The following is a 27,517-nucleotide window of genomic DNA, read 5'->3' as shown; positions in this document are numbered from 1 at the left end:
CAACAACTCATGAAGTGTGCCATATACAGAAGATAGACCCAAGCGGCTGTTGCAAACACACCAGGGACTAAACCCCATTGAACATAGTGGGCTTTGCTTCCAAGAATACAGTTGATCTTGGTTCAAACCTCTGCCCTGCCAGGAATCTCACAGGGTGACCCTGGGCAATTATCCATCTCACAGTGTAGCCTGCCTCACAGGATTGTTATGAAGATAAAATGAGTGCTCAGCAGATGGACACTAAGCACTGAGCTCCTTGTACAAAATGTGGGATAAAAGTAAAAATAGTAATAATAAGACTCACTAGCAACATCCTAACTTAATTTTTCCAACTTAGACTATTCTGGATTGGGGAGTCCAGGGTTTGGGAGGTGGAATTTGTATTAAAATCTATTTAGTTTGGCTAGTTTTTGAAATATTAATTTCACATGGTGGCCTTAAAATTCAGCCATAGAAGCTTAATACACAAAGGGCCAAAATTCGGCTACACTTGGCAACAGAAACTTTAAAAGCCTACCAGTTTTAGTGAGAGAAAATGAAGCACAGGGTAGCAGTGTAGAACCTCCATGTTAAGAGCAGTATAACTTTGAGTACCCACCAGATGCATCAGACAAGGACAGGGAAGGACCAACACTTTCCTGCCCTGATTGGGACAGTTTCCAGAAGAAGCTTCTTGCTTGGCACTGCTGGAAACAAGATACTGGGTTGATGGGCCCTTTGCCTGATCCAGCCAGCCAATTAATACCTAGGGGAACACTCAAATCCTTCCTGTGTTTCAGGCAGGGATTCGGATTTGGAAATGGGGGAGAAAAGAGGACCAATGGAGCCCGGAGCCCTGAAAGATAAACTGACTGACTGTAAAGACTTCCACGCTGCTGTTTTAAGGCAGCGCAATAATCCACCCAAATCAAGGTTATGCCCTTCTGGAAAATGAATGATCTGCAAACAAGCCAGAACTGCAGTCACAGAAGTTTGAGGGATTTTTTTTCATTCACTGCATCAGTTTGTCTCAACGTTGGCAAACCCAGCACTCCACCAACTTCCCCTAACCTTCACTATAAAATTAAGACACACAGCTGATTTTTACGCTAAATCCTCCAGTCCTATATTTTGGTTGTGACAAATGTACAATATACAACCTTTAAAATAAAGATTGTAGAGGGGTTGATTAAAGGGGGGAATTGTTTCTGAGATAAGGAACCCCTCTGTCATTTGAAAGAGCTTTTCACTGGTGGGGAAGCCCCCTGCCCCACATGCTACCCCACCGGCTTTGGGGAAGACCCCCTCCCAAAACCTGCTAATGTTGCATGGGGGGGGGAGTCAAATTACAAATCATTTAATATTATTTTTTTAAAAAATATTACTTTCATTACTCACCAGTTTTACTGGAGAAAGAAAGAAAAAAGAAGGAATCTGTAGTTTGAACTAGAATAAAACAAACGTTGCAAAATGAAATAAATGCCCGGCTTCTTGCCTGCGCTATATAGAGGCTCCGGTGGATGGAGGAGAGAGAACTTTTCCTTCCCAGCTCTCGGAGCGAGTGTTGCAGTGGGGCAGCAATGCAGAGCTGGGAACTGCAGCAGCTTATTCCAAAAGTAGAGGAAGGGTGGAAAGGAGCCCGGCGGCGGCCAGGACGAACCAGCAGGACACACACTCTGTCGCCCTGATGCAGAAGGAAGAGAGGGGAATCCTCCGCTCGCGCTCTCTTCCCCTCCCACTTAAAGGAAAAGGAAGCACGAGGGTGAGGCAGATGCCAGCCCAATTCACCACCCGCTGGGCCCGCGAGGAGCTCCAAAGACAAGGCTGGGCGGGTGTGTGCGCGCACAACCCAATGCACCCTTAAACAGCGAGGCTTATAGCCGTTTAATAATAATAATAATAATAATTATTATTATTAATACCCCGCCCATCTGGGACCAATACCCTGTAAAAAGCCAATTTTTAAAATTTCGTTCCTCTGAAGGTGGGTGACTGTCAAGATCCAAACCTACACCTCTGATGCCCTGCTAGCTAATGGGGAGGGCGGGTAGAAAGAAGAAGGAAGAGCCCAATCCACCGCCCCAAAAAGCTGTATCACAGGTCTTTCTGGCACACGGGTCTCTTGTGGCGCAATGCTAACCCGAAGGTTGGTGGTTCGAGCCCACCTAGAGACGGCTGTGGGCAGGATTCCTGCATTGCCGGGGTCCCTTTCTGCTCTGCGATTCTATGATTTCTTTTTTATGAGCAAACACCGCCGAGACTAAAGCGGCAATCTCTTCTACAGGCACGCTTACCTGGAAGTAAACCAGGCTTGCTTCTGATGAAGCATGCACAGGGATCTGGCTGCACCTTCAACCTTAAGCGTGGGTCTATACACTTTGGGAAGATGTCCGGTTTACAGCTGCGTGGGGATCATCTGCGGAAGCCCCCTCCCGCCCACCTGGGACCCCAGTGGGGGCGTGGCTTGGTCAGAGCTCCCCCCCCCCCCGCGATATTTCTCGCATCCCGCCCGCCAAATAGTTAAGGTTGTTCTTTTATGCACTTGAGGTTTGTCTAGCGCAGGTCTGGGAAAAATTTTTTTTGGGGGGATCTGGCCCTTCAGACCTGTCTGGCCCCCAGAACGCTCCCCCACCAACGACAACACTCCTCATTGTCTCTGCTCCCTGCCCTTCTTGAGCTCTTTCCCCCAGGCTGAAATGTGTTCTTGAACTGAGATAAAGCTTCTATAGCTTGCCCAGATGGAGATGTGTGCAAGATGATGATGATGATGATGATGGTGATTGCAGGGTAGCCTGGAGTACAAAGGTAAGAGTCACATTTGTTGCTCCACCCACCTTGGCCCCTGCTCCACCCACCATTGTCACACGACCCCTGGAAAGATGTGGATGAGAGAGCATGGCCCTTGAGTTGAAAAAGGTTCCCTACTCCTGGTCTGTCGGCCGTACTGGGTTGCTTTGGTAGGAAGGGTGGGAAATACATCCATCAGGATGATGATAATGATAACAACATCTTTTCAGTTATTGTCTCTTGATCACCACAAGCTGTCACCAAGGTTTGTACTTGGCTTACCACTCATGGTTTGTTTGGAGGAAACAAACCACAGACCTTGGTTCAGACCTAACGCTAAGCTAAACCATGGTTTGCCTTTCAACCATAGTTAAGCTTACTATGGTTTGAAATCAACGTAGGAATTATGAATACAAAGATTTATTTTGATGCTCTGGTGTCTGTACAGACTGAGATTCATTTTTAGCATTCAGAAGCCCTAAGGAAAGATTAATGGTGGTAACTACTGTGTGTGGGGTGGGTGGGGGGGTGGGGGGGGGGTTGTGTTGGAGGTGGGGTCCTCTCCCTATTGCCAAGAAGCTAACAGTAGTCTAAGATGCTGCTGCTTTGTCATGTAAATCATCACCTCTCTCTCTCATTCTGTGCAGATAGATTTGCTACATTTCACTGCAGTGATTGCAGTAAAGGACCAGTTTTTAAAAACCTTGCCCTAGTCCTCTCTCGCTAGTTCTTGTCCTCACCAAACTAAAATGGCTTTCTGGAGCAGTTTTAAACATATTTAAGAGGCCAGTGCAGTTCTGAGAATGCCACTGGATGAATACTTAGTACTAAAAGGAAGTAGAGGGAGCAGGGGGTGGGGTGTGAGAAAAAGGGACCTGAATTCATTTGGCTCTTGTCAAACACAGCCTATTGCAGCAGCAACCTCCCGTGAGGGGTTGGTGCTGCCTAGAATGCTAAGTGGGCTTTTCTCCCCAGCCAGCTGCCCCTCTTCCCAGAACAGCTTCTTCTCATGGTTCAAAGGCTGCAGACCAGAATCCACAAGGCCCCCCTCCCCAATCTTGCTGCCTTTTCTTACCTATCTGTAAAATGGGTGGTATCAGCACAAATTGCAGGTGTTCTGCTGCACGATTCTATGGACTGTAAGGGTTCGTGGGGCAGGGGGCAGCATCCCATTTTGTAACAGGGTCCTGCCCTCATCAGGAGGGAGAAAGTCATTTGCCAGAGATTAGTATTGTAAGCTTGAGGCTGACAAGAAGTCAGGTTCGGAAGACGGGAGATGAATTGCTCAGATGAAGTGCAATTGGCGTTGTGTGGCCCTGGGCACAAGATGATTAGGGGCACAAAGCTTAAAAAGAAAAAGAAAAAGAAAGTATCAACAACAAATAAAAAGCACACCCTCCCCGTCTCACACAAAATCTCCCACTGTTCACATGGGTGGACTGAAGACTTGGGCCATGGCCACTTGCTAGGGCACCCTCTGTAGGGGCTTTAGGAAGATACCCACTCCTGTCCAATCTCCTGTCCTGTTCTCTGTCATGCTGGATGCTCATGGAGCATCACAGCTGCCACTTGGGTAGGTTGCCAAGCTGTTGCCCTTTTGCTCCAGCCCATTGGCAGGTGGTTCTGAGGATACTTGCCTTGCCCTGGGGGGCCTGGCAACCCACGCTATGCCACTGGTTGTAGGATTAGACCAGGGCTCAGCAAACTTCTTCAGCAGGGGGCTGGTCCTCTGTCCCTCAGACCTTGCAGGGGGCTGGACTATATTTTGAGAGAGAAAAATGAACAAATTCCTATGCTCCACAAATAACCCAGAGATACATTTTAAATAAAAGCACACATGCTACTCATGTAAAAACACGCTGATTCGGACTGTCCACGGGCCGGATTTAGAAGGTTATTGGATCCAGCCCCCAGCCTTAGTTTGCCTACCCATGGATTAGACTCCAAGACTGCGGCTTTATAAGGACATACGAAACAGAATCATAGAGGTGGAAGGGACCCTTAGCATCATCAAGTCCAACTCTCTGCAATGCAGGAATATGCAGTTGTCCCATATGTGGATCAAACCAGCAACCTTGTTGTTGTCAGCACCACACTCTAACCAACCAAGCTATCCAGGAAAAGCCCTTCTGGATCAGGCCAGTGGCTCATCTGGTCCACAGAGGCCCACCCTCTTCCAGCCTGCTGGTTCCCATGGAGAGCCATGTTCTCCTCTCCCAGGCCTGAACTGAAAGATATGACCCCACCCTCTGACCCACAGCAAAAGGTAGCCTTTAACCCAAGTTTTATTTCCTGGGGGGAGTTTTAAAAAGGTAAAGGTACCCCTGCCCGTACGGGCCAGTCTTGACAGACTCTGGGGTTGTGCGCCCATCTCACTTAAGAGGCCAGGGGCCAGCGCTGTCCGGAGACACTTCCGGGTCACGTGGCCAGCGTGACATCGCTGCTCTGGCGAGCCAGAGCCGCACACGGAAACGCCGTTTACCTTCCCGCTGGTAAGCGGTCCCTATTTATCTACTTGCACCCGGAGGTGCTTTCGAACTGCTAGGTTGGCAGGCGCTGGGACCGAGCAGCGGGAGCGCACCCCGCCGCAGGGATTCGAACCGCCGACCTTTCGATCGGCAAGTCCTAGGCGCTGAGGCTTTAACCCACAGCGCCACCTGCGTCCCCCGGGGGGAGTTTTACTTTTGTATTAAAAATGTTTAAAATAATTGCACAGCCATAATTGGGGTGTGGGGTTCAGGGGAGCAGGAAACAGTATTGGGAAAAAATGCCCATTAAGAAGTTTTTTTTACCCTCCCCAAGGTTAATTTTTTTTGGGGGGGGGGCTGCTCTCCCCAATCAAAATGAGCAGACTGGGAGTGCATTCCTATTCTTCAAAATGTGGCTTTACAAGGAGGTGCTGTGTAATGCCAGGTACAGATCTCCAGATGATTCATTTTACTGTAAATCTTCCCTGATCCTGTCCAAGCTTTTTCTTTTCTTTTTTGGGACAGCAGAAATGACTTAATTCTTTTTGCAACCCTCAAAAGAAAAGGGAGGAGGAGGAGGAACCCGCCATGGCTCAGACGTGTTCACAAATCTTTCCAATTCCACAAAGTCCCTTTTGGCAGCTTCCTCCCTGATGCCCAGCACCAGGCTCTCTTCCCAACACGGAAAAAAATTCAAAAGCTGGCCTTCATTACTCATCCGGAGAAATCAACTGCCTCTCGGGCTGCCTCTGCAGTTCATTACAACTCTTAATGCTTCCGTTCTTAATGTTGTGTTTCCACTTTGCAGGACGGTGCTAAATTGCAGCCAGCTCTGGGGTGGAACTGGCTGTGGGGTGCCTGCCACAGCCATCGGTGGCAAAGTCAAGATTAGAGAAGTGCAGATTTGCTCTTGATAAAATACTGTATTGATGGGTCTTCTTCTGCCCTCCCATGACATTCCTCAGATGTTTCAATACAGAAGGCCCTTCCAAATTCAACAGAGTTTTGAAATTTTAGCAAAATGAAGTGTCAGCGCTAGGCTGTAGTGAAGCTGGGCATTCAGCAGAGCGGATGCTGTTTTACTCCAGCAAAATCCCAGCTTGACCCAGAAGCATTTTTTAGTCCTTCCAGGATGTTTCCTGGGGAACGAGTGACGCCTCAGAGCTGAGGAACTCTTCCCAGCCTAGGGAACACCTTAACCCAGTGGTGTCCAAACTTTTTTCAAAGAGGGCCAGATTTGGCGAAGTGAAGGGCCATGGGGCGACCAGAAGGCCAACCAGAGTTGTTGACCTTTTTTTAGGGTTGAGTTGTTGAGTTTTTTTTAGCATTGGAGTTGTTGAGGTGTTTTTTAGGATTTTACCCCAGGAAATAAACTGCCACAGGGGCTGGATATTAAACCGGCCAACGGGCCGCATAATGCCCCCGAAACGGATTTTGGACATGCCTGCCTTAACCTGTAGCTCTGGTGGAATTAGAATTAGCCTGAACTTTCCTCAACTCCACAATATCCTTTTTGAGGTGAGATGAAAGTACCTGGCCTTCTACAAAGCAATTGAAGTGCACAGGCAGATTTCTGCCTCCCAAGAGATTAAATTCTGATGGAACGGCAGCTAATCGAGTGGAAAGAGGGGTCGTGCAATGGGGTTCATTTGGGAGGAAGAGTGGAATATTAATTTAATAAATGTATATTAAAAGTTGATGCTGACAACATTGGATGGACTCTATAGAAAACCTTGCTAACTGAAGGACCACGGTAAACACCCATCCGAAAATGCTCTAAGAGAATTTATTTCTGAACCAAAGGGTAACATGGCCTCTATCTATCTATCTATCTATCTATCTATCTATCTACATGTTCACACTCCTGTCTCAGCGATGTCTACATTCGCTTGGGTCATGTCTACAGAATGGAAGATGGCAGGATCCCCAAAGACGTGCTCTACGGGGAGCTGGCTTCAGGCACCAGGCCAGTTGGCAGGCCAACTCTGCGTTATAAAGATGTCTGCGAACATGACATGAAGGCTGGCAATATCAACCATGATGTGTGGGAACCTCTTGCAGACAACTGCAGTGCCTGGAGGCAGACAGGTCGTGCATCCATAGCCGTGACCAGAGGAGAAACAACTGCCAGAAGGAGCACAGAGAGAAGCTGTGCATCTGCAGCAGTGAAACCAGATGCTTTCATCTTCCCCAGCTGCAACAAAACCTGTCTCTCCCAAATAGGTCTCTACAGCCACAGCAGGTGCTATAACTCTGCAACAGTTTGACTGTACCCCTGAAGGCTCACTCCTCCATTGTCTCCCAAGACGGACAGATGTCAACCAGATTATTGCATTTTCTTCAGGGAGCTGAAGGTGGCTTACATGGTTCTCCCCACCCCCACCCCCACATTTAATCCCCACTACAACCCTGTGAGGTAGCTGAGGCTGAGAGGCAGTGACTGGCCCCAGGTCACCCCGTGAGCTTCATGTCCGTGTGGGGATTCGAACCCAGGTCTCTCCCAGGTCCTTGTCTGACACTCTAACTATACCATACTGTCTCTGTGACCATGAAGGCTTTGGAATCCAGATGCATGCAAAACACAAGAGCAGAACCGAACAAGAGCAGGGACATGGCCACATAGACGTGGCATCTTCCTCTTCCTCCTCCCAAATCAGTCTCTGATTCTCTCCTCAGCAACCTGGAGCTCTCCCAAGCCAACCCCAGCCTGACCTCACCAGGGCCTGCGTTTAGCACATGAGCTCACTTGCAGGGGGGGCTGTCCTTGCGGTGAGACGCCTGAAGCTGGAGAGGCAGACCAGAACTGCGAACTCAGCAAGGAAGGCTCAAAACCACAATTAGTACCAAATGCTTCTTGCCTGGCCAGTTGGCATCTGGTCCCTGTTCAGAGCAGAGCAGTTGCACCAGCAGTGTAAGGCTGCTACCCAGGGACCCCAATTCTCATGCTGGTAGACCACGCGAGAGGCCCTACAAAGGAAACCACCAGGCTGGACACCTCCTCTGCTCTGGGTTTGGTTACCAGATCCCTGGAAGGCAGAGCCTGGGAACTAAGGGCTGGTAACTCCTAGACTGTGCTGGTGGAGACTGGTGGGAGTTGTAGTCCAAGAATATATCTGGAGGGCACCAAGTTGGTGATGGCTGGTCATGGATAGGGGTGAAATGCAGGTTCAATGTGCATTTGAAGCTGAAGCAACTGAATTTGCACTTTCTTGAAACAATACGAGAACCAAAGCATGGCTACCCTTTGAAATTTGCATTCTCTGAATTTTTGCAATGCAGTTTTCCAGTAGTATGTGCATGGATGCTTTCCTTGACTTGCAGCATCCACTGTCTGAGGCAAGTTCCTCACTTGGCCTAAGGGTAGGACTGGCCCTGCTCCCTCCCCCTCCCCCTCCCCATATTGTAATAATTATTAATGTGAAGGCAGGGATGGTACAAACATGTTTCCATCCCCTGCAGGGCCAGCCCTTATATTAGGCAGAGTAAGGTAGCTGCCTCAGGCAGCAGATGCTGAGGGGTGGCAGTGAGGTGCCCGTATGTCACATACCTCGCCCTACAGTGGAGGATGTTTCCTTGAGTGTTGACCTAATATTCAACAGCCAGTCCAGTCAACTCCTGAGCCTGGAGCGGAGAGGGGAACCCCACATTGTCCTTTGCTTCAGGCGGCAAAATGTCTTAGGGTGGCCCTCACCCCTGTGAAATAATAGAACGGGCCCAACTGAGGCGCTACAGCAAGAAAGACTCTGCCTCTCTCTGCTCATAAATCCACCCTCAGAGCTCAGGCGCGAATCGAGAGTCGTGACTTGCGGCACATCTGGGACCTCAATCCGAACAATGCTGCAAGTCTCCCTTCAGTGGGCAAAAGCGAGGCTTCCTTACACGATGCTCTGGCTTCTCTGCGGTCATGGGGTCACCAGCGTGTGACTTGGGGGCTTTGAGAAGCCTCTTGTATTATTAAAGCAGCCTTTGCGTTCCAAAACCCTGGCCCCCAACCCCACCCTGCTCCCTGGCATCTCTCACTCTAAGGCAGCCAGCTCAGCAGTTGTCCCCTCTGCCCAAGCCGCAGATGGTTTAGGGCCCGTCCTACTGCCTGGAGCTGAATGGGGCTTTCAAAGCCAGCTGAAAGGAGTGCCTGATATGGCGAGATGATTGGCTTGGACAAAGGCCTGGATGGAGAGGCGGGTGGCAGGGGGCTCTCATCTTTTTACTGAGATCCTGCTAAGCGCCACGTAGCCACCACATTCTTCTCATGCTCAAGACAGAGGGCCAACTTCCACAGGGTGGCCTTTTGGCATGTCAGCCACTTGCTACTCCCTTTTGGAAAAGATGACACCACAACTCCAGTGAAAGGCAGGTCTATAAGGGACACTTAGGTGACTGGCATCTTCCTTTTTCCTCCAAGCAACGGAGCATCCCGTATCCGGCGGATCCCCACCCCCACCCGACATGACATGCACTGAAGGATAGGGGAATGAGTTGCGTTTGCATCTTGTTGCAAACCGACCACACATCAATATGAACCCTTTGCAGTTCCAAAATCAATACGAGAGCTAAAATGCAGCTGCCCTCTGAATTTTGCATTGCAGTTCTCCACCCACCAGTGAGAGCCAGTGTGGTGTAGTGGTTAAGAGCAGTAGTCTCGTAATCTGGGGAACCGGGTTCGTGTCTCCGCTCCTCCACATGCAGTTGCTGGGTGACCTTAGGCCAGTCGCACTTCTCGGAAGTCTCTCAGCCTCACTCACCTCACAGAGTGTTTGTTGTGGGGGAGGAAGGGAAAGGAGAATGTTAGCTGCTTTGAGACTCCTTCAGGTAGTGATAAAGCGGGATATCAAATCCAAACTCTTCTCTTCTTCTTCTTCACCACTGCCCAAAGTGCATTTTAGGGGGCTATGCACTGAAAAATGAATGGGGGAAGACTGACAATAACGTGCAGCCTGTTAGTCAAAATGGCTTGGGAAAATGCACACATGAGGCCAAATTATGTAAATAAATGCCTAACTTAGATGAACGACACAGGAAAATTCATGCCAGTTTGGAGATGGGGCAAACTGAATGCAAGAACTCGATCTTCTAGTGTGGTAGCACTCACCCTTTGGAACTCCTTGCCTCTTGAGATCAGGCAGGGCCTCCGCTGTACTTTGTTCTATGCCTGCTAAACACATTTTTTGTTTAGACAAGCTTTACCCAGATGCCTAGAATGCTTACGTGTGTTAATCTGTTTTTAGCTTATCACTGATTTAAATCATTTTTTGAATATTTTAAACAGCTGCTTTTAACATTTTTTTGATAATTTCTTTCTTTCTTTCTTTCTTTCTTTCTTTCTTTCTTTCTTTCTTTCTTTCTTTCTTTCTTTCTTTCTGTAAACCACTTTGAGAGTTTGTTTGTTTTTACAATCAAGTGGTATATAAACTTTATGAAATAAATAAGATTAAAAACAAAAACTGGGATGTCAAAATTGACAAATTTGCCTGTTCCTAACAGCTGAATCATAGGCCTTTTCCACACTCACCTTTACTCCATGCTTTCTAGCCACAGATCTGGGCTTTTCTTGTCTGTTTCCTAGTGCTTTTTTTTGTCCCAGCATTTTCCCCAGGAAAACCCACATTTTACCACTGAATCGGAGCAAACAGCAGTTCATGGAAACCTGATTGCTGTTTGCTCCAATACAGTGGTAAAATGCAGGTTTTGTTGGGCAAAGCACTGGAACAAAACCAAAACCAAACCCACTTAGATACATAGCAGGAAAGCCCAGACCTGTGTTTGCACACCTGAGGCTGGTGCACCAACCCTGCCTGTTCCTGGGGTGTCAGATGTGGCCATGGTGATACAGACCTTACTTAGGGACCTTGTTGAGATTCCTGCAACATGCTCTATGTGGGGCTACCTCTGAGGAGGTCTTGCAAACTGTTGGTTGGTTCAGAGTGCTGCAACCAGATGGTTGGCTGGCGCCAGTTATAGGGAACTTGCAACTCCCAACCTTATGCCAGAGTCACTGGCTGCTGCTCCATTTCTGGGCAGAATGGCTGCTGAATTCCGAAGAAGGAGAAGTCTTCATGGGCAGCCCTTCATACAATACATTGCAGTAGTCAAATCAGGATGCAATCAAGCTTATTATCGATTACATTTATACACCCCACCTTTCCACAAGAACATACCCAAGGCCTAAAAAGGAGGAACGTTTTACAAGAGACCAAGCAGAGGTGGGGTCTGGGTTTATTGGCTTTCAGCAACACTTTGGGTCACCACCGGGTGTGTTCATATCCCATTGTATGTCTCCTTCCGCAAACCCTTCACTCCCCAGGAGGCAAAGGTATTTGCTATCTATCTGAATTAGCTAACGTGATGCAAGTCATGGCAGGTGCAGAATCCAAGCCAGGAGAGGAGGCAACTAGTTTGAGATGTCTGGTGGACAGCTGCCAGGCATGTTCCCGTGCCAAGGAGTGTCAGGGTGGAAAGTGGCCAGAAAACTAGAGAGGAGGACAATTGTGGGACTCTCTGGAGGGTGGGGAGAAGGGGGGTCCCTAGGAATTTTTCAGGGAGTGGAAAGGTATGTATATACATCAGAGAACAGGTTTTCACTACAGTGGTACCTCGGGTTAAGAGCTTAATTCGTTCTGGAGGTCCGTTTTTAACCTGAAACTGTTCTTAACCTGAAGCCCCGCTTTAGCTAATGGGGCTTCCCGCTGCTGCTGCACTGCTGCTGCACGATTTCTGTTCTCATCCTGAAGCAAAGTTTTTAACCCGAGGTACTATTTCTGGGTTAGCGGAGTCTGTAACCTGAAGCGTCTGTAACCCGAGGTACCACTGTAGTTCTGATTTATCTGGAGAGTGGGTGGCACTGAGGCCTGGGCACCATATCTACTGAGTTGGGTAGATCTGGCCTCTGAAAAAAATCAGATACCATGTCTACCCTTCTGTTGTTTCTTAATGGGTAGACCTGCTGTCCAGCAGCAGAGACGTCCTGTCTGGATAACACCTTTCCACTAGCAGCTAAAGCCCTCAAAGTTAATCTAGTCCAACCCCCCTGCAGGAATCACAGCTAAATGAATGCTGAATAAGGAGTCCAGTAGAGAAGCCCAGGAATAATGCCCAGGTCTGGCAAAGAAGTCCTTCCAAGGCACCTGCCACATTGCCAGCAACCCACGGAAGTTGCGGCCGAAAGGGTCCAAGAGGGAGAAGCCCTGGTGCCGCCTGAGTCAGTTCAGCATCCTTCCCTGAGTCCATGCTTAGTCCAGGGGAGTCTTTTCCTTCACGGTGTCCCCACCGCCTGGGCTTCATCCGCAGTGGGTCTGCTGGTCGGGCGGCTCAACGTTAAGCTGTACACGTTGGTCAGGAAGGTCTCCCAGCTTTCCCGAAGAGCACGATTTACCTGCTGCGGAGGGGCAGGGAGCAAAGAAGGAGAGTTAGAGGGTGGAGGTCTTCAAATCTGGATACGTTATCTAGCCCTGCATCGGGCAGCCAGATGGGAGGTGGCTTGTGGGGAGGCCCAGCTGCTTCCTTACAAAGTCTGGCCAAGAAGAAAAAGCTATGCCAGGAAATTAAAGGCCCTGTTTTACAGTCACCTTGTAGTCTATTCATTTCATAACATTTCTATACCTCTCTATTGCAAGGGGGACGACAACACAAAGTAATTTAAAGAATAAAATAATGCAATCGTCAATAAAAAACAATCTGTATAAAACATTCAGAAAATAGTTAAAATCAAAGGAAAGCTAAAACCACACGTCAGCATTCTATGTATCTGGGCAGGCTAGACTACACAAAAACAAAACAACAATTTATTATTTATACCCTGCCCATCCGGTGGGTTTCCCCAGCCACACTGCTAAAATGTTTCTATCAGGCGCCAAACAGGATACAGAGAAGGCCCCTGCCTGATGTCAATAGTCAGTGAGTTCCAATGACTGGGTACTGCTACACTAAAGGATAAATTCCTTTTTTAAAAAAAAAAAATTATTACCTTTTCCAACAATTTAAACACTACAAAAAATAAAAACCATACAATACAATACAATACAATACAATACAATACAATACAATACAATACAATACAATACAATACAAAAAAACCCAAAAAAACCACTACATTACACTAACAAAACACTAACATTAAACTAACAAAACAAAACAAACACAGTTTCAAATAATTTCAATATCTTATCTTTCATTCACTTATTTCCGCGACCTCCTCACACCTCCCTTTTTATATTCCACTTCTATTAATTTTAAGGATAAATTCCTTAAAAACGCTGGACGAGTATTATGTAACGCCTGCATCAGTGCTGGTTCCGCCTGTTGAAGCAGCCGAGTGGGTGCATATGGGGCATGACAATCTGAGAGAAACTGGTCCCAAGTTCTTAAGGGCTTTATATACAAATAGCTGCACCTGGTAGCACATCGGCAACCAGTGCAGGTCTCTGATCCCAGATATTACATGCTGGCAGGGTCTCACTCTGGTCAGCAATTGTGCTGTAGCATTCTGCACCAACTGCAGCTTCTGGATCAAATGCAAGGGAAGCGCCCCACATTGCTCCAGCGCATGTGGGTGTGTTACGTGTCTGAAAAGACAACCTCTTGCCTGCAGGAAGTAGTGTTTTTAACCACCGTGGGGTGTTTTTTCTGCACTCTGCTGGCCCTAAAAGAGCTACTGATGATAGATATGTGGACTTCATGTGTCAATCTTGTGTCTGATTGAGATTTCCCTCCCTGCCTCCCATAGAGCTGGGCAATGTTATTGTCCGAAACAGGTTTGAAGTCCAAATCATATCGGTTTCATGATCTTTTCGCTGTGCTTAGCTGGTCATATATTCCGATATCGCCCAGCCCTACACTCCCAGTTCCTGGGAAGCACTTTTCAGAGCCAAGTTCTTCAGCTCAGTTAAGAGGCCTTTCTCTGGAAGAGGAGGGGCTGCAGCTCAGCATCGCCCTGGGATGCAGAAGGTCCTGAGTTCAATCCCTAATGGTGTCTCCAGGTAGTGCTGAGGCATCTAATCATAAGCCTGCATTTTTATTAAAGCTTATATGTTTAATCAGGGCCTGTATCTTAAAAGACCAGTCTTAGAAGACCAGTTGCCTAAAAAACCTTGGCAAGATATTTTTACTCCTAGACAAGGGGCCCCCCTGATTTATAGCAGAAAACAATTCTCAAAGTCGTAAAAAGGGAATTACAGGCTGACAGCCAAGGTTACACTGACCCTACAAATTAAGGGTGGATAAATAGTAAAATGAGCCATATCTTCTTCCTAAGGTTAAAAAGGGTCAAGAGCAGTGAAAAAGCATCTAGCTGGTAGAAAGAGAACATTTTGGGAAATCTTTTCTAAAGCTGTTTGTTTCTTAAACTAAGATCCTTTTAAGATTTCTTTTCCTTTTAAAAGGTTGTTTATGTATTAAATATATTAGCTTAAATATAATTATGCAAAGGATTTAAGAAATGCTAGATTCTTATTTCATATAGTTGGAAGAGATCACAGGGGCCATCAGCCATCAGCCCCCCCCCCTTGCCAGACAGGAGACGCCATCGAGCACTCCTGATATATGGTTGTCAGGCCTTTTGTTTAGAAACCTTCAAATGAAGGAGATCTCAATGTTGATGTGAACTCAAAATCCTTGACATATGCATAAGATAAAAATTCAAGATTAATTATCTGTTTTGGAAGGCAATAGGGCAAGGAGGGCAAGAGGTGAGCTGGTAATTAAGATTCCTTGTTGAGACACATGTAAGATATATTACTACTTATTTGTCATTTATAGATAGAAGAATATATAGCTTTTTGATTTCCATAAAAGGGCAAGAAGGAAATGGGTGTATCTTTTGTGATTGGCTCTAGCAAACAGCCAATAGGAATTTCAACCAGGCTGATTGGACAGAGGCAGCCACAGGAGGAGCAAGGGGGCTGGATTAAGGAAATATAAGTGCTGGCCAGAATGGCAAGAGGCCAGGCCAGAGCTTGGTAACCATATACCACTGTGCCTCATAATTATTTGTCTGACAAATAAATTACTATTTTAATTTCTCTATTGCTGCGTTGAATATTTCATTCCAGCTAAGCGTTAACCACAAGCAGGGTGCTACATTTTATGGTGCCTCTGTGACTCGGATAAGTGGTCTGCTGGAACGCAGCCCCTTCGCCCTACTGGGCAGGGTACAAGAGAGAGGACCTCTAAACTGCTTACCCAGCGCGCACTGGAAAATTTTTCCAGGGGAACGCAGAAGACTCGTCTGTCTGATACCCTGCTCACTGGCGGCGACGGACCGGGGGGAACCAGCCAAGGGTAAGTGCACAAAGGGGTTTTGGCCCTCCAATTAATTGGGAGGAAGAGAAGTCTTGATCAAACTTCTGCGTCTCAGTAAGGGGGAACTGAGTACGCTAGGTGGCTGGGTACATCAGATGGTGATCTGGTGTAGGGAAAGGTTGGGAGGTAGAGTGTGGTGAAGTATCCAGCGCATTGTATGTGTGAGAAAGTACAGAGCAATTTGTAGCTGACCTGAGTGTGGAGTGAGTAGTACTTTGGTTCCCAGTGAGGCGACTCCATCTGGGCAAGGAATCTCACAAAGCGTGTGTATGTGTGACTGAGTGGATACTTCACAGGGCCATACAATGGGAGTTGGGGGTTCAAAGGGGGGAAATACACCTCTTGAATGTATGTTAAATAATTTTAAGAAAGCCTTCTCAGGGGCATATGGAGTCAAAATGACGCCAGAGCGCTTGAGAACGTTATGTGAATTAGAATGGCCGAAATACAATACTGGATGGCCATCTCAGGGAACCTTTGATATAAATTTAGTAAGCAAACTTTGGTCTGATATCACCAAAGAAACTGGAGGGTGCCCAGAACAATTTTCATATATAGATTCTTGGCTGAGCACATTAAATAAAAATCCTCCATGGATAAGGGAATGCAAAGTCAAACGATGCAAATTATTGGCTGTAAAAGCCGAAGCTAGGAAAGGAATCTTGCCAAATAAACTCAAACCCATTTTTGAGGGACCAGAGGAAGAGGTGCTTCCACCTCCACCCTATGCTCCACATCGAAGGGAGCCTAATCCAAACACTCCACCAGTTGTAACTCCAAGGCAAGAAACTGGAATGAATAATGGGGGTGGAGTCACAGAGCTTGATTCCTTGATAGATTATGATAAATATCTTCAGGAGGCATTGGAGTCCTATAATAAAGCCCAAGCAGAAGTGGTTATTCCACCTGTGACTCCTAATAGACCTCCATCTACAGTCTCCTTTAGTGGAACAACTGATTGCCTACCCCAAACCCCTGTACATCCAAGTCCTAGAGAAATATTACAGAAGTTACAGGGAGACCTTGATCGGTCAGCAAGCAATACAGCCAGGCGTATAAAGCTGCTAAAAGAACGCCTTGGGACAAATACTATCCCCTATGATTTGAGGCCCCTAGAGCAAAGTGAAGAAAAAGGTCACGTAGTAGCCCCTCTTAGAAGAGTATTTGATGCACTTGAGGAGCCTGTGCTGGTTAACGGGCAACCCGGACCACGGCCACCTCGAACTTCGACCCTGCAATATATTCCATTCACGACTACGGATCTGATGAATTGGAAAACACACACCCCATCTTTCGCAGAAAAACCTCAGGCTATGATGGACTTGGTGACTTCAATAGTAAATACTCATAGTCCTACTTGGACAGATTGTCGCCAGCTCCTAAATACTCTTTTCACCACTGAGGAAAGGAGAGACATAATTGAAAAGGCACAGATATATTTGCGTGAGCAGGCCAGAGTGGGAAATATTTTTAATATTGATCGTCATCTTCAGGACAACTTTCCCTTGGAAGATCCTAATTGGGATCCAAACAATGCAATTCACCTGGCCAGACTTACCACCTACCGCCAGACACTTGTGCAAGGTATCCGCAGGGCATGCCAGAAGCCCACTAATATGTCTAAAGTCTCAGAAGTAGAACAGAAACCAAATGAGAGTCCGGGAGACTTTTTAGAGAGGCTGCAGGAAGCCTATCGTATATGGACTCCTTTTGACCCTGAAGCCCCTGAAAACAGCAGAATGATTACTGCTACATTTGTGGCCCAGTGCGCTTCTGACATTCGTAAGAAAATTCAGAAATCAGAAGGATGGGAAGGGATGCTGATGAGCCAAATTATGGCCATTGCACGCCGAGTTTATCGGAATAGGGTTGAGGCTGAGAAACAAGAGAAGAAGAAGTGGCAGAAGGAAAAGATGGTAATGCTAGCCACAGCAGTGAAGCAAGACTACCGCCCCTTAAATGGAGGGAGAGGACGGGGAAAGAATCCACCACTGGGAAGGAATCAATGTGCAAATTGCAAGAAGGAGGGTCACTGGAAGCGGGAGTGTCCTGAACCCTTGAGGTTGGAAGAAGTACGCCCAGGTCCAGGCCCAGGCCCAGGCTCCGGCCCAAGAAACCAGGGACGGGGACGGGGAATGATCCGAGATGGAAGATATCAGAGACCTGGACAAGGACGGAGTAGAGACAATTTCATTGGACTGGCAGAAGAGGATTTTACCCAAGACTAGGAACGACCAGACTCCATAAAGTTAGGCTTCCAGGAGCCCACGGTCACGATTCAATTAGGGAGCCATTTAATAGACTTTATGATTGATACTGGGGCTGAATACTCAGTACTCCCAGAACTATTGCAGAAAAAAGCATCCAAAAGTGTAGTCATTAAAAGTGCCACTGGACAGTCAGCTAAGAGATCTTTCCTCCAACCTTTGGAATGCCAGATTGGGGGACATCGTTTAACCCATCAGTTTTTGTATATACCTGAGTGTCCAATACCTCTCTTAGGCAGAGATATGCTGTCCAAATTGCAGGCCCAAATCACCTTCACTCCTCGAGGTCCAGAAATGAAACTGACATCAAAAGCAGCAGGAATAATTACCCTCTCAGTACCTAAGGAACAATCATGGCGCCTAATGTCAGCCTTGCAAGTCCAACCCACATTAGATACAGAATTAAACAAGCTCCTCCGAACTCTACAGGTGCCACCAGGAGTATGGGCCGAAAATAGCCCACCAGGAATGGCTAAGAATATAGCTCCAATTGTAGTAACCCTAAAACCTATGGCTACCCCTGTATCTGTAAAGCAATATCCCTTACCCCGGCGAGCAGCAGAGGGCATCCAGAAACATTTGGACCGCCTATTAAAATATGGTCTGCTTAAGCCCTGCCAATCAGAATGGAACACACCCCTTTTGCCTGTTCGAAAACCTGGGACAGATGAATACAGGCCAGTACAGGACTTGAGGCTCGTAAACCAGGCTATCGAGACGTTGCACCCAAATGTACCAAACCCATATACCTTGCTGAGTTTGATCCCACCAGAAGCAACATTTTTTACTGTATTGGACTTGAAAGATGCATTCTTCTGTTGCCGGCTGGCACCACAGAGCCAACCTATATTTGCCTTCCAGTGGGAAGACCCTTTGACAGGAACAAAAGGCCAGCTAACCTGGACAAGATTGCCCCAGGGATTCAAAAATTCCCCAACTTTATTTGGCACTGCCTTGGCGAAGGATCTAACAAGTTACCCCTCAATACCGGGAGAAAAGGTGGTTCTGCAATATGTGGATGATCTTATACTAGCGGCAAAGGATTTTGATACCTGTAAAGAAGGGACAGAGGAACTGCTCCACTTGCTCTGGGAAGCTGGCTACCGAGTTTCCCAGAAAAAGGCACAGTTATGTTTAGAAAAGGTCAAATATTTGGGCTTTGACATCTCACACCAACGAGCATTGAGACCAGAGAGGAAAGAAGCTATTTGCCTTATCAAGGAACCTACCACAAGAAAACAACTTAGAGGATTCCTGGGAACAGCAGGGTTTTGTAGACTATGGATACCTGATTTCAGCAGTCTGGCCAAGCCCTTACATGAAAGCACTCGAGGTGCAGAAAAGGACCCATTTGTATGGGGACCTGAGCAGAAACAAGCCTTTTTAGTTATCAAACAACGACTTATGGAGGCCCCAGCCCTTGGATTGCCTAATTCGGAAAAACCCTTTCAGCTGTATGTACATGAACAGAATGGGATTGCAGCGGCAGTCCTGACCCAGAGATTAGGAAGTTGGAACCGTCCAGTAGCTTATTTGTCTAAACAATTGGACTCAGTAGCAAAAGGATGGCCTCCATGCCTAAGGGCAGTAGCGGCCACTGCAAGCCTTGTCAAAGAAGCTGATAAATTTACCTTTGGCCAGACGATGTATGTGAATGTACCTCATGCTGTTCTGACACTCATGGAATATAAGGGTAGTTATTGGCTAACGAACCCAAGGATGGCTAGATACCAAGGCCTATTGTGTGAAAATCCCAGAATTCATCTACGAGTAGTGAATATGCTCAATCCAGCGACTTTGCTGCCCCTACCAGAGGTAGATGATGAAGAATCACATGATTGTCTCCAAATAATGGATGAAGTTTATTCCAGTAGACCCGATCTGAAAGATGAGCCATTGAAAAATCCAGATGTTGTATATTATACTGATGGTAGCAGTTACCTGCATGAAGGTGCCAGACGAGCAGGATATGCTGTGGTCACTAATGAGGAAGTTGTGGAAGCTGAAGCTTTGCCTGCTGGCACCTCAGCACAAAAAGCTGAACTTATAGGTTTAACTAGAGCTCTGCAATTGGCAGCTGGATGTAAGGCAAACATCTATACTGATTCTAAATATGCCTTCTTAACCCTGCATGCACATGGAGCTCTATGGAAAGAAAGAGGTCTAATCGGAGCCCACGGGAAGGCCTTGAAATATGGACCTGAAGTAGAAATCCTGTTGGAAGCAGTATGGGCTCCAGAACAGATTGCTGTAATGCACTGCAAAGGTCATGGACGAGGAAGGGATCCAATAACCAGAGGAAATCATGCTGCTGATAAAGCAGCCCGAGAGGCAGCCCAAAAGCCTGTGGGAGGATTTATAGCAGCCCTCATACCAGAGGTAGTTCCAGAAGAAGTTAAACCTCACTATACCCCAGAAGAGAGGAAGTGGGCTGAACAGGAAGGAGCGGTTGTGAAGGACAGTTGGATGATCCTGCCGGATAATAGGATTTATGTACCTCATCATCTAGCAGGCACAATTGTAAGAAATTATCATGAATCTACTCACCTTGGCGGTACTGCAACCAGAGAGAGTCTCAGTCGGAAGTTGTATATTATTAATCTATCACAATTAGCAACTTGCATTTCACAGAAATGTGTTCTTTGTGCTAAAAACAATCCCAGGCAGGGACCGGTACAACCTCCTGGAATTCAGCATGTGGGATACGTCCCCATGGAAAGCCTAATTGTGGACTTCACAGAGTTGGTCCCTTCTAAGGGATTCAAGTATCTCCTTGTGTTTGTAGATACTCTTACCGGATGGGTTGAAGCTTTTCCCACCCGAACTGAAAAGGCATGAGAGGTAACTAAGAGACTCCTCACTGAATTGATCCCGAGGTTTGGATTACCTAGATGCATTGGAAGTGATAATGGGCCAGCATTCATTGATCAAGTAGTACAAGAAGTATGTCGAGTCCTACAAGTGAAATGGAGACTGCATGCAGCATATAGGCCTCAGAGTTCAGGGAAAACTGAAAGAATGAATCGGACTCTGAAAACCCAATTGGCAAAATTAACCCAGGAAATGGGATTGGGATGGGTAGATGTGTTACCCATAACACTGTTTCGTGTTCGGTGTGCACCCACAAAAAGACTTAAGTTGTCACCTTTTGAGCTCCTGTATGGGAGGCCACCCTCCTTTGTTCAGGATATTCCAGCTGACCTTAAACAAATAGGAGACCATGTGACACAGGAACAAGTGCAATCTCTCTCCCGTGTTTTTGTTTCTCTTAACAGGTGGGCCCTCGAGCGCACGCCGTGCAGCATTGCCGAGCCGATTCATCAGTTCCAGGCTGGCGATAGCGTATGGGTGAAAGAGTGGAAACGCGATCCACTTGCACCTAAGTGGCGTGGACCTTACACCGTCTTGCTCTCTACTCCAACAGCGGTGAAGGTAGCTGAGGTGACCCCCTGGATTCATCACTCTCGTTTGAAGAAGTCCGAAGGCAGTTGGACGTGCAAAGGTGACCCCTCTAATCCTTTAAAACTGACTCTCTCCAAAAACCCCTGTATCTAGCCCTACCGGGAACGGGCTAGGTCACGGGCAACATTAGACGACCGGCCTGCTGCAGCCACAACCTGGAAGCTGGCTGACCTGCGCACGCCTGAAGCTTGAGGAGCGTCTGAACCAGTGACTGTGGACGGGAAGATTCTCTTATACAATTGATTGACTGCCCCCTTGTGGAACAATTATAAGGGATATTACTCATTGGGGATCCTCGGGATATATGTTTTGGTCTTGGTGGTTCCCCATTTCTGTCACTGGGGGAATTATATTGGGGCTAATATTTATTTGCTGTCACAATAAGGTAATTTTTTGTGGAAGGAATGCATATGCTAGACATCAACATGATTTTATTATTAATCCTGATCCCTTGGGAAGGGGAAGGGTCCTTGAATCTGACCAAATTTGCTAAATATGGATTCCGCCATGACCACAATATGTGGGTAGGCTTAGCTGAGATGGTAGCCAATGTTGCAAATAGGACTAATTGCCTTGTTTGCTCTCTTGGGCCAGATGATTCAGAGGGAGGTATGCCCTTATTACCGATACCATTAAATGCCATTGGTATGGTAAGCGAAATGCCACACCAAACAGAAGTACAGAATTTCCCCGGATGGAACTCAACTAAACCAATACGAGTTATACCTGTGCAAGGGGAATTCTGTGTGCATAAATCATCAGATGCAGCTGATCCTACCATGATAGGCTCTTCTCATTGCCACTATACTTGGGATTATATTAAGAATAGTCAAACCTGGGCAAACGGTACTACGTATCGAACTCGGAATACCTTGCCCTGTGCACCTCCTTTTATTCATGCATGGAAAATGGTATGGAACATAACTGTGACAGAAGAAGGCAATCTAACATACTGCACTGTGAACTCTCTACCCCTTTTGATATTTCGCCTTCTGCACTCCACGTACCAAAAACCTCAGACCCGATGGTTGTGGTGGATATGTGGAGAATGGGCATACAAGAAACTCCCTTCCAAATGGAGTGGGACTTGTTTCTTGGGATGGGTATTACCACCAATGTGGATTATGCCCACTAGTTCGGCCAAGCGTACACGAAGAAACGCTGACATTTCTCATATAGCAGGAGGAAGTACCCAAAGTTGGAGCGGTACTGATGATTGGCCACCAGAGCGCATTATAGCCTATTATGATCCTGCCTCATGGAATCCTGGTGAGCTCATACAAGGGGCACGGGATCCTATTTATAATCTAAACAGAATAATTCGATTGCAAGCAGTAGTGGAACTTGTAACCAATGCAACGGCCCAGAGTTTGAGACTTATTGCACAACAGTTGGATGAAAGTAGAGCCGCCATTTTGCAGCTGAAAATGGGAATGGATTATGTACTTGCCAGGCAGGGAGGCCTATGTGGAGTCTTGAACTTGACAGGGAATGCCTGTTGCTTCAACATTTCTGATAATGGTGAGGCAATCCGTGTGTTGGCCACAAAGATGGAGAATATAGCACATGTCCCAGTACAAACATGGGAAGGATGGGATATGGGATGGCTCACCAATTGGTTACCTAATGTCGCAGGACTCAAAGGGATACTATTGTCTTGCTTGTTTTTCTTGACAGTAGTAATAATGGTTTTATGTATGGTGCCATGTATCATTTCATGTTTTAGAAGTACAATTAGCAAGATGATTTCAAATGAAACTCTACCTCATATCATGGCCCTATACAGAGCTTTACCTCAGGAATATGATGAAGGTCAAGCTATCAAGGACACTTGGGATGAAGGTCCTTGAGCTTGAAAGGGGGGAATGAGGCATCTAATCATAAGCCTGCATTTTTATTAAAGCTTATATGTTTAATCAGGGCCTGTATCTTAAAAGACCAGTCTTAGAAGACCAGTTGCCTAAAAAACCTTGGCAAGATATTTTTACTCCTAGACAAGGGGCCCCCCTGATTTATAGCAGAAAACAATTCTCAAAGTCGTAAAAAGGGAATTACAGGCTGACAGCCAAGGTTACACTGACCCTACAAATTAAGGGTGGATAAATAGTAAAATGAGCCATATCTTCTTCCTAAGGTTAAAAAAGGTCAAGAGCAGTGAAAAAGCATCTAGCTGGTAGAAAGAGAACATTTTGGGAAATCTTTTCTAAAGCTGTTTGTTTCTTAAACTAAGATCCTTTTAAGATTTCTTTTCCTTTTAAAAGGTTGTTTATGTATTAAATATATTAGCTTAAATATAATTATGCAAAGGATTTAAGAAATGCTAGATTCTTATTTCATATAGTTGGAAGAGATCACAGGGGCCATCAGCCATCAGCCCCCCCCCCCTGCCAGACAGGAGACGCCATCGAGCACTCCTGATATATGGTTGTCAGGCCTTTTGTTTAGAAACCTTCAAATGAAGGAGATCTCAATGTTGATGTGAACTCAAAATCCTTGACATATGCATAAGATAAAAATTCAAGATTAATTATCTGTTTTGGAAGGCAATAGGGCAAGGAGGGCAAGAGGTGAGCTGGTAATTAAGATTCCTTGTTGAGACACATGTAAGATATATTACTACTTATTTGTCATTTATAGATAGAAGAATATATAGCTTTTTGATTTCCATAAAAGGGCAAGAAAGAAATGGGTGTATCTTTTGTGATTGGCTCTAGCAAACAGCCAATAGGAATTTCAACCAGGCTGATTGGACAGAGGCAGCCACAGGAGGAGCAAGGGGGCTGGATTAAGGAAATATAAGTGCTGGCCAGAATGGCAAGAGGCCAGGCCAGAGCTTGGTAACCATATACCACTGTGCCTCATATTTATTTGTCTGACAAATAAATTACTATTTTAATTTCTCTATTGCTGCGTTGAATATTTCATTCCAGCTAAGCGTTAACCACAAGCAGGGTGCTACAGTGCTAGGGATGTCCCCTGCCTGAAACCATGGAGAGCTGCTGTTGCCAGCCAGAGTGGGCAATAGCAAGCTAGATGGATGAATAGACAGGCCCCGTTCCTATATCTTGCTCTGCTGGAATTAGCTTGTTCAGGGTGGACAGTGGCTCCCGGAGGAAGACAGCAACATCTTTCTGGAAAATGGTTCTTAAATAAATAAAAAAATATTCATAACCACATTCACCCTGTTCCCAGAGTGGTTTGGCAAAATCACTGCCCAGGTGAGGCTCTTGGCTTGTGCCTTGATGCACCAGAACCCTCAGAAATAAGAGATGTTAAAAGCCTGAAGCTTTCAAACACCAGACTGTGTTAGGATACACCCAGACTTCCATTTGTCATGCCACATTTCAGCTGGAAATGTTGCTCCTGTTTCAGTGGTACGGAGTGGGTTTTCCCAGGGACAAAGAGGAGGCACAGGAGGAGAGTAACACTTCTTGAATCTGTGCTTTTCAGGCTGTTTACACACTATGCCTTTAAACCACATTCAAAACACATTGTTTCACTCAAAGAATTATGGGCGCTGTAGTTCCTTAAGCGTTGCTGGAAACTGTAATTCTGTGACGGGTAGAACTACAGGGCCCAGAATTCTTTGAGAGAAGGTAGGGTTTTCAAAGTTCTTTAAAACTATAGTATGCATACCTTGACTCTCCTAGGCAGGCAGCTCAAGAAGAGTTCCCAGGTTTCTTTTTGCGCAGTGCCCTCTAGTGGGCCAGTCCGGAAGATGGAAAAAGCTCCGTTAGCTCCTGGGCCCTTGCATGCAAAAGCAGCACAGAGTCTGGTGGAATGTGCGACACAGTTTTCACCCCATGCCACGGAAAGCTTCCCCTGATGGATTTCTGCACATCAAGCTGCTGGCATAGGCACAAGGGCTGCTATGCTTGTTTTACTGTTGGCAGTGCTAAATGCATTGAGGCCACATTCACACCATCCATTAAAAGCAGTTTAATCAGTCATTGATTCCAACCACTCCCCACCCAAAAATATATATCCTGGGAGATGTAGTTGGCTGATGGTGCAGCGAGTTGTTAGGGGACACCCTCTTCCCCTCAAAGAGCTACAATTCCCAGAGGTCCCCGTGAACTGAGGGGAATAGGGGTCTCCTAATGACAGCCAACTTGAATATTAGGGGGATGGGTAATAATAATAATATTTTTTTATTTATACCCCGCCTCCCCGGTTCAAAAACCGGGCTCAGAGCAGCTAGCAACAAATTTAGAACACTTAATTATAAAAACAGCATAAAATACAGTATAAAAACATGAACAACAATAAAATTCAAAATTCAAAAATCAATTTAGGGGAAATAAGCATTAAATAATCCCCAGGGCTAGCTGGTTGAATTGGTCCTACTTGGGCCAGCAGGAGGCCAGAGGAGAATTAGCTGTGGGGTCTCAGAGCAGGTGATCTTCATAAAAGGGGTAAGCCACGCCCTGCATAATTGGTCACATGACACCATTTGAATGGCAATGGCCATCAACTGGGGAGGGAGCGACCCCCCCTCAAATATTTTATGCCCCCCTGAAGATCCCTTGGCCCCTAGGAGTTAGCTCCTATGCTTTTAGCACCCTTAACAAACCATAGCTCCCATCAAAGAAAAAAGATATGTATTTTTATGTATTGTTTTGCTTTTTTTGTTTGTTTAATTGGGTGTTTTTCTGCTGTTATTTTTTTATTACTCATGTAACCTTTAAAATTTTAATAAAAATCTATCAAAAAACAAAAAAACACCAAAAACAAACCATAGCTCCCAGAGTTTAAAGCAGCACCATGGTGCTTTAAATGTAGGGTGTGAATGTGGCCTTTGAATCCTTGCCCTCTGCCCTAACCAATGGAGCAGACTCCTCCTCAGCGCAGGCTCAAAGTTTCTGAGGGCCATGCGCAAGACACCGTCCATGGGGCTTCCACCTGACCATGCTGCCTCTTGGTGCCAGGCCGACTCCTCACATTTTCTCACCTGTTTACATTTCTTCATCCTGCCGCCTGCTTTGCCATGGGCCTCCCCAATGAGCATCTGCCCGTCGCCAGGGCCAAGGGAGTGGGCTGCTTCTCCCATCGTCACGGCCTCCTCTCCCCTGGCCTTCCGCACCCTCAGACTCGTGGCTCTCCTCCCCCAGCTCCAGGCAGGTTTCGGCTGGGCCTCTTCCTTGTTCTTGGGGACCAGGCCGTGCCCCCCGAGGGCAGCGCCTCCAGACCGCCTGGTGGGATCTGCCTCCTCCAGGTGGTCCCATAAGCTCCCAGAGGCAGGATCCAGGAGGCTGGGGGAGTTGGACCCCCGCAAGGAGCAGGCCCTCCGGAACGTCTTACTGTTGGTCATGCCTGGGTGTGACTTCTGGAGCCGGCGCTGCCAATCTGGTACAGCTGATGTTCTGTTGCAAGCTGGTCTGCTGAGCGCGTGCTTTTTCCTTCCTCTTTTGCAGGGTGATTCACCCTCGGGTGAGGGAGAGGAGGAGCTTCCTGCTGCTAACCCGAACCCATCGCTTTGGACTTTCTGTGCAAGCTCTCTTATCTGGTTCCAGACCCACCCACCCCCAGCAGCAAGAAAATGAGAACAAAACTCCCCACTCCTCAGTGATATCTCTGTGGGTGCAAAGGTCAGCATGGACCTGTGATGATACACACCACAGGGCAAAGAGCAAAGAGGTGACATGCTGGCTCATGAAATTAGGTCTGGTATGGAGAAAGTGGATCAGCAAAATTTTATCTTTCTCCCTCCCTCCTATCACTAGAACCTGTGGACATCCAGTGGAGAAGAATGTTGGAAGATTCAGGGCAGAGAAAAGAAAGGGTAGCACATAGTTAAACTATGGAACTCACTGCCACAGGAGGCAAGGATGGCCACCATGGATGGCTTTAAAAGAGATAAAGGCCATCGATGACTACTAGCCACATGGGCTATGTTCTCACTCTACGCCCAAAGGCAGGAATGCCTCTGGAAACCAGAGCAGAGTCGAGTTTTCTTGCGCATGCTGGTTTTCCACAGGTCTCTTGTTACCGCTGTGAGAACAAGATGTCAGACTAGATGGGCCCTTGGCCTAATCCAGCAGAGCTCTTGTGTTCCTAAGTTGTCCTTGTTGTTTGTACTTTTTATTTTACATATAATATTTTTTTAAAAAATAATAATGCAGCTCTCTGACCGGGTGCTCCTGGTAAAATATCAAACTCTTTAGTGTGGTGAATCAAGCATATCTTAATAAAATGGCCCTCTGTTACCTACAGGATCAAAAGACACCCAGTGGAGAAGAATGGCCTCTGAAGCAAAGAAGC

At 46.6% G+C, this 27,517-nt stretch overlaps 2 protein-coding genes across 3 annotated transcripts in view; both read right to left on the bottom strand.

The window, feature by feature from the left end:
• Positions 1–2,388, bottom strand: part of BCAN (brevican) — a 49,420-nt gene extending 47,032 nt beyond the window's left edge. The window contains exon 1 of one of the 2 annotated variants that reach the window (XM_079956496.1): positions 2,274–2,388. The gene's annotated coding sequence lies outside the window, so the exon portion shown is untranslated. Of the gene's footprint in view, positions 1–1,377; positions 1,723–2,273 lie in introns of those variants that run through there. The other variant, XM_079956504.1, reaches the window with a different exon arrangement.
• Positions 2,389–11,426: 9,038 nt separating this feature from the next.
• On the bottom strand, positions 11,427–26,786 carry LOC307204954 (uncharacterized protein). The gene is made up of 2 exons (XM_079957152.1): positions 26,208–26,786; positions 11,427–12,606 (listed from the first exon to the last, which is right to left on the bottom strand). Exons 1-2 carry the CDS (start codon positions 26,565–26,567, stop codon positions 12,484–12,486), a joined length of 483 nt encoding a protein of 160 aa, XP_079813278.1. The 5' UTR covers positions 26,568–26,786; the 3' UTR covers positions 11,427–12,483.
• Positions 26,787–27,517: the final 731 nt, after the last annotated feature.

This window comes from Podarcis cretensis, assembly GCF_951804945.1.
Source record: "Podarcis cretensis genome assembly, chromosome: 16".
Taxonomy (NCBI): Eukaryota; Metazoa; Chordata; class Lepidosauria; order Squamata; family Lacertidae; genus Podarcis; species Podarcis cretensis.
This window is presented reverse-complemented; position numbering and strand designations above follow the sequence as displayed.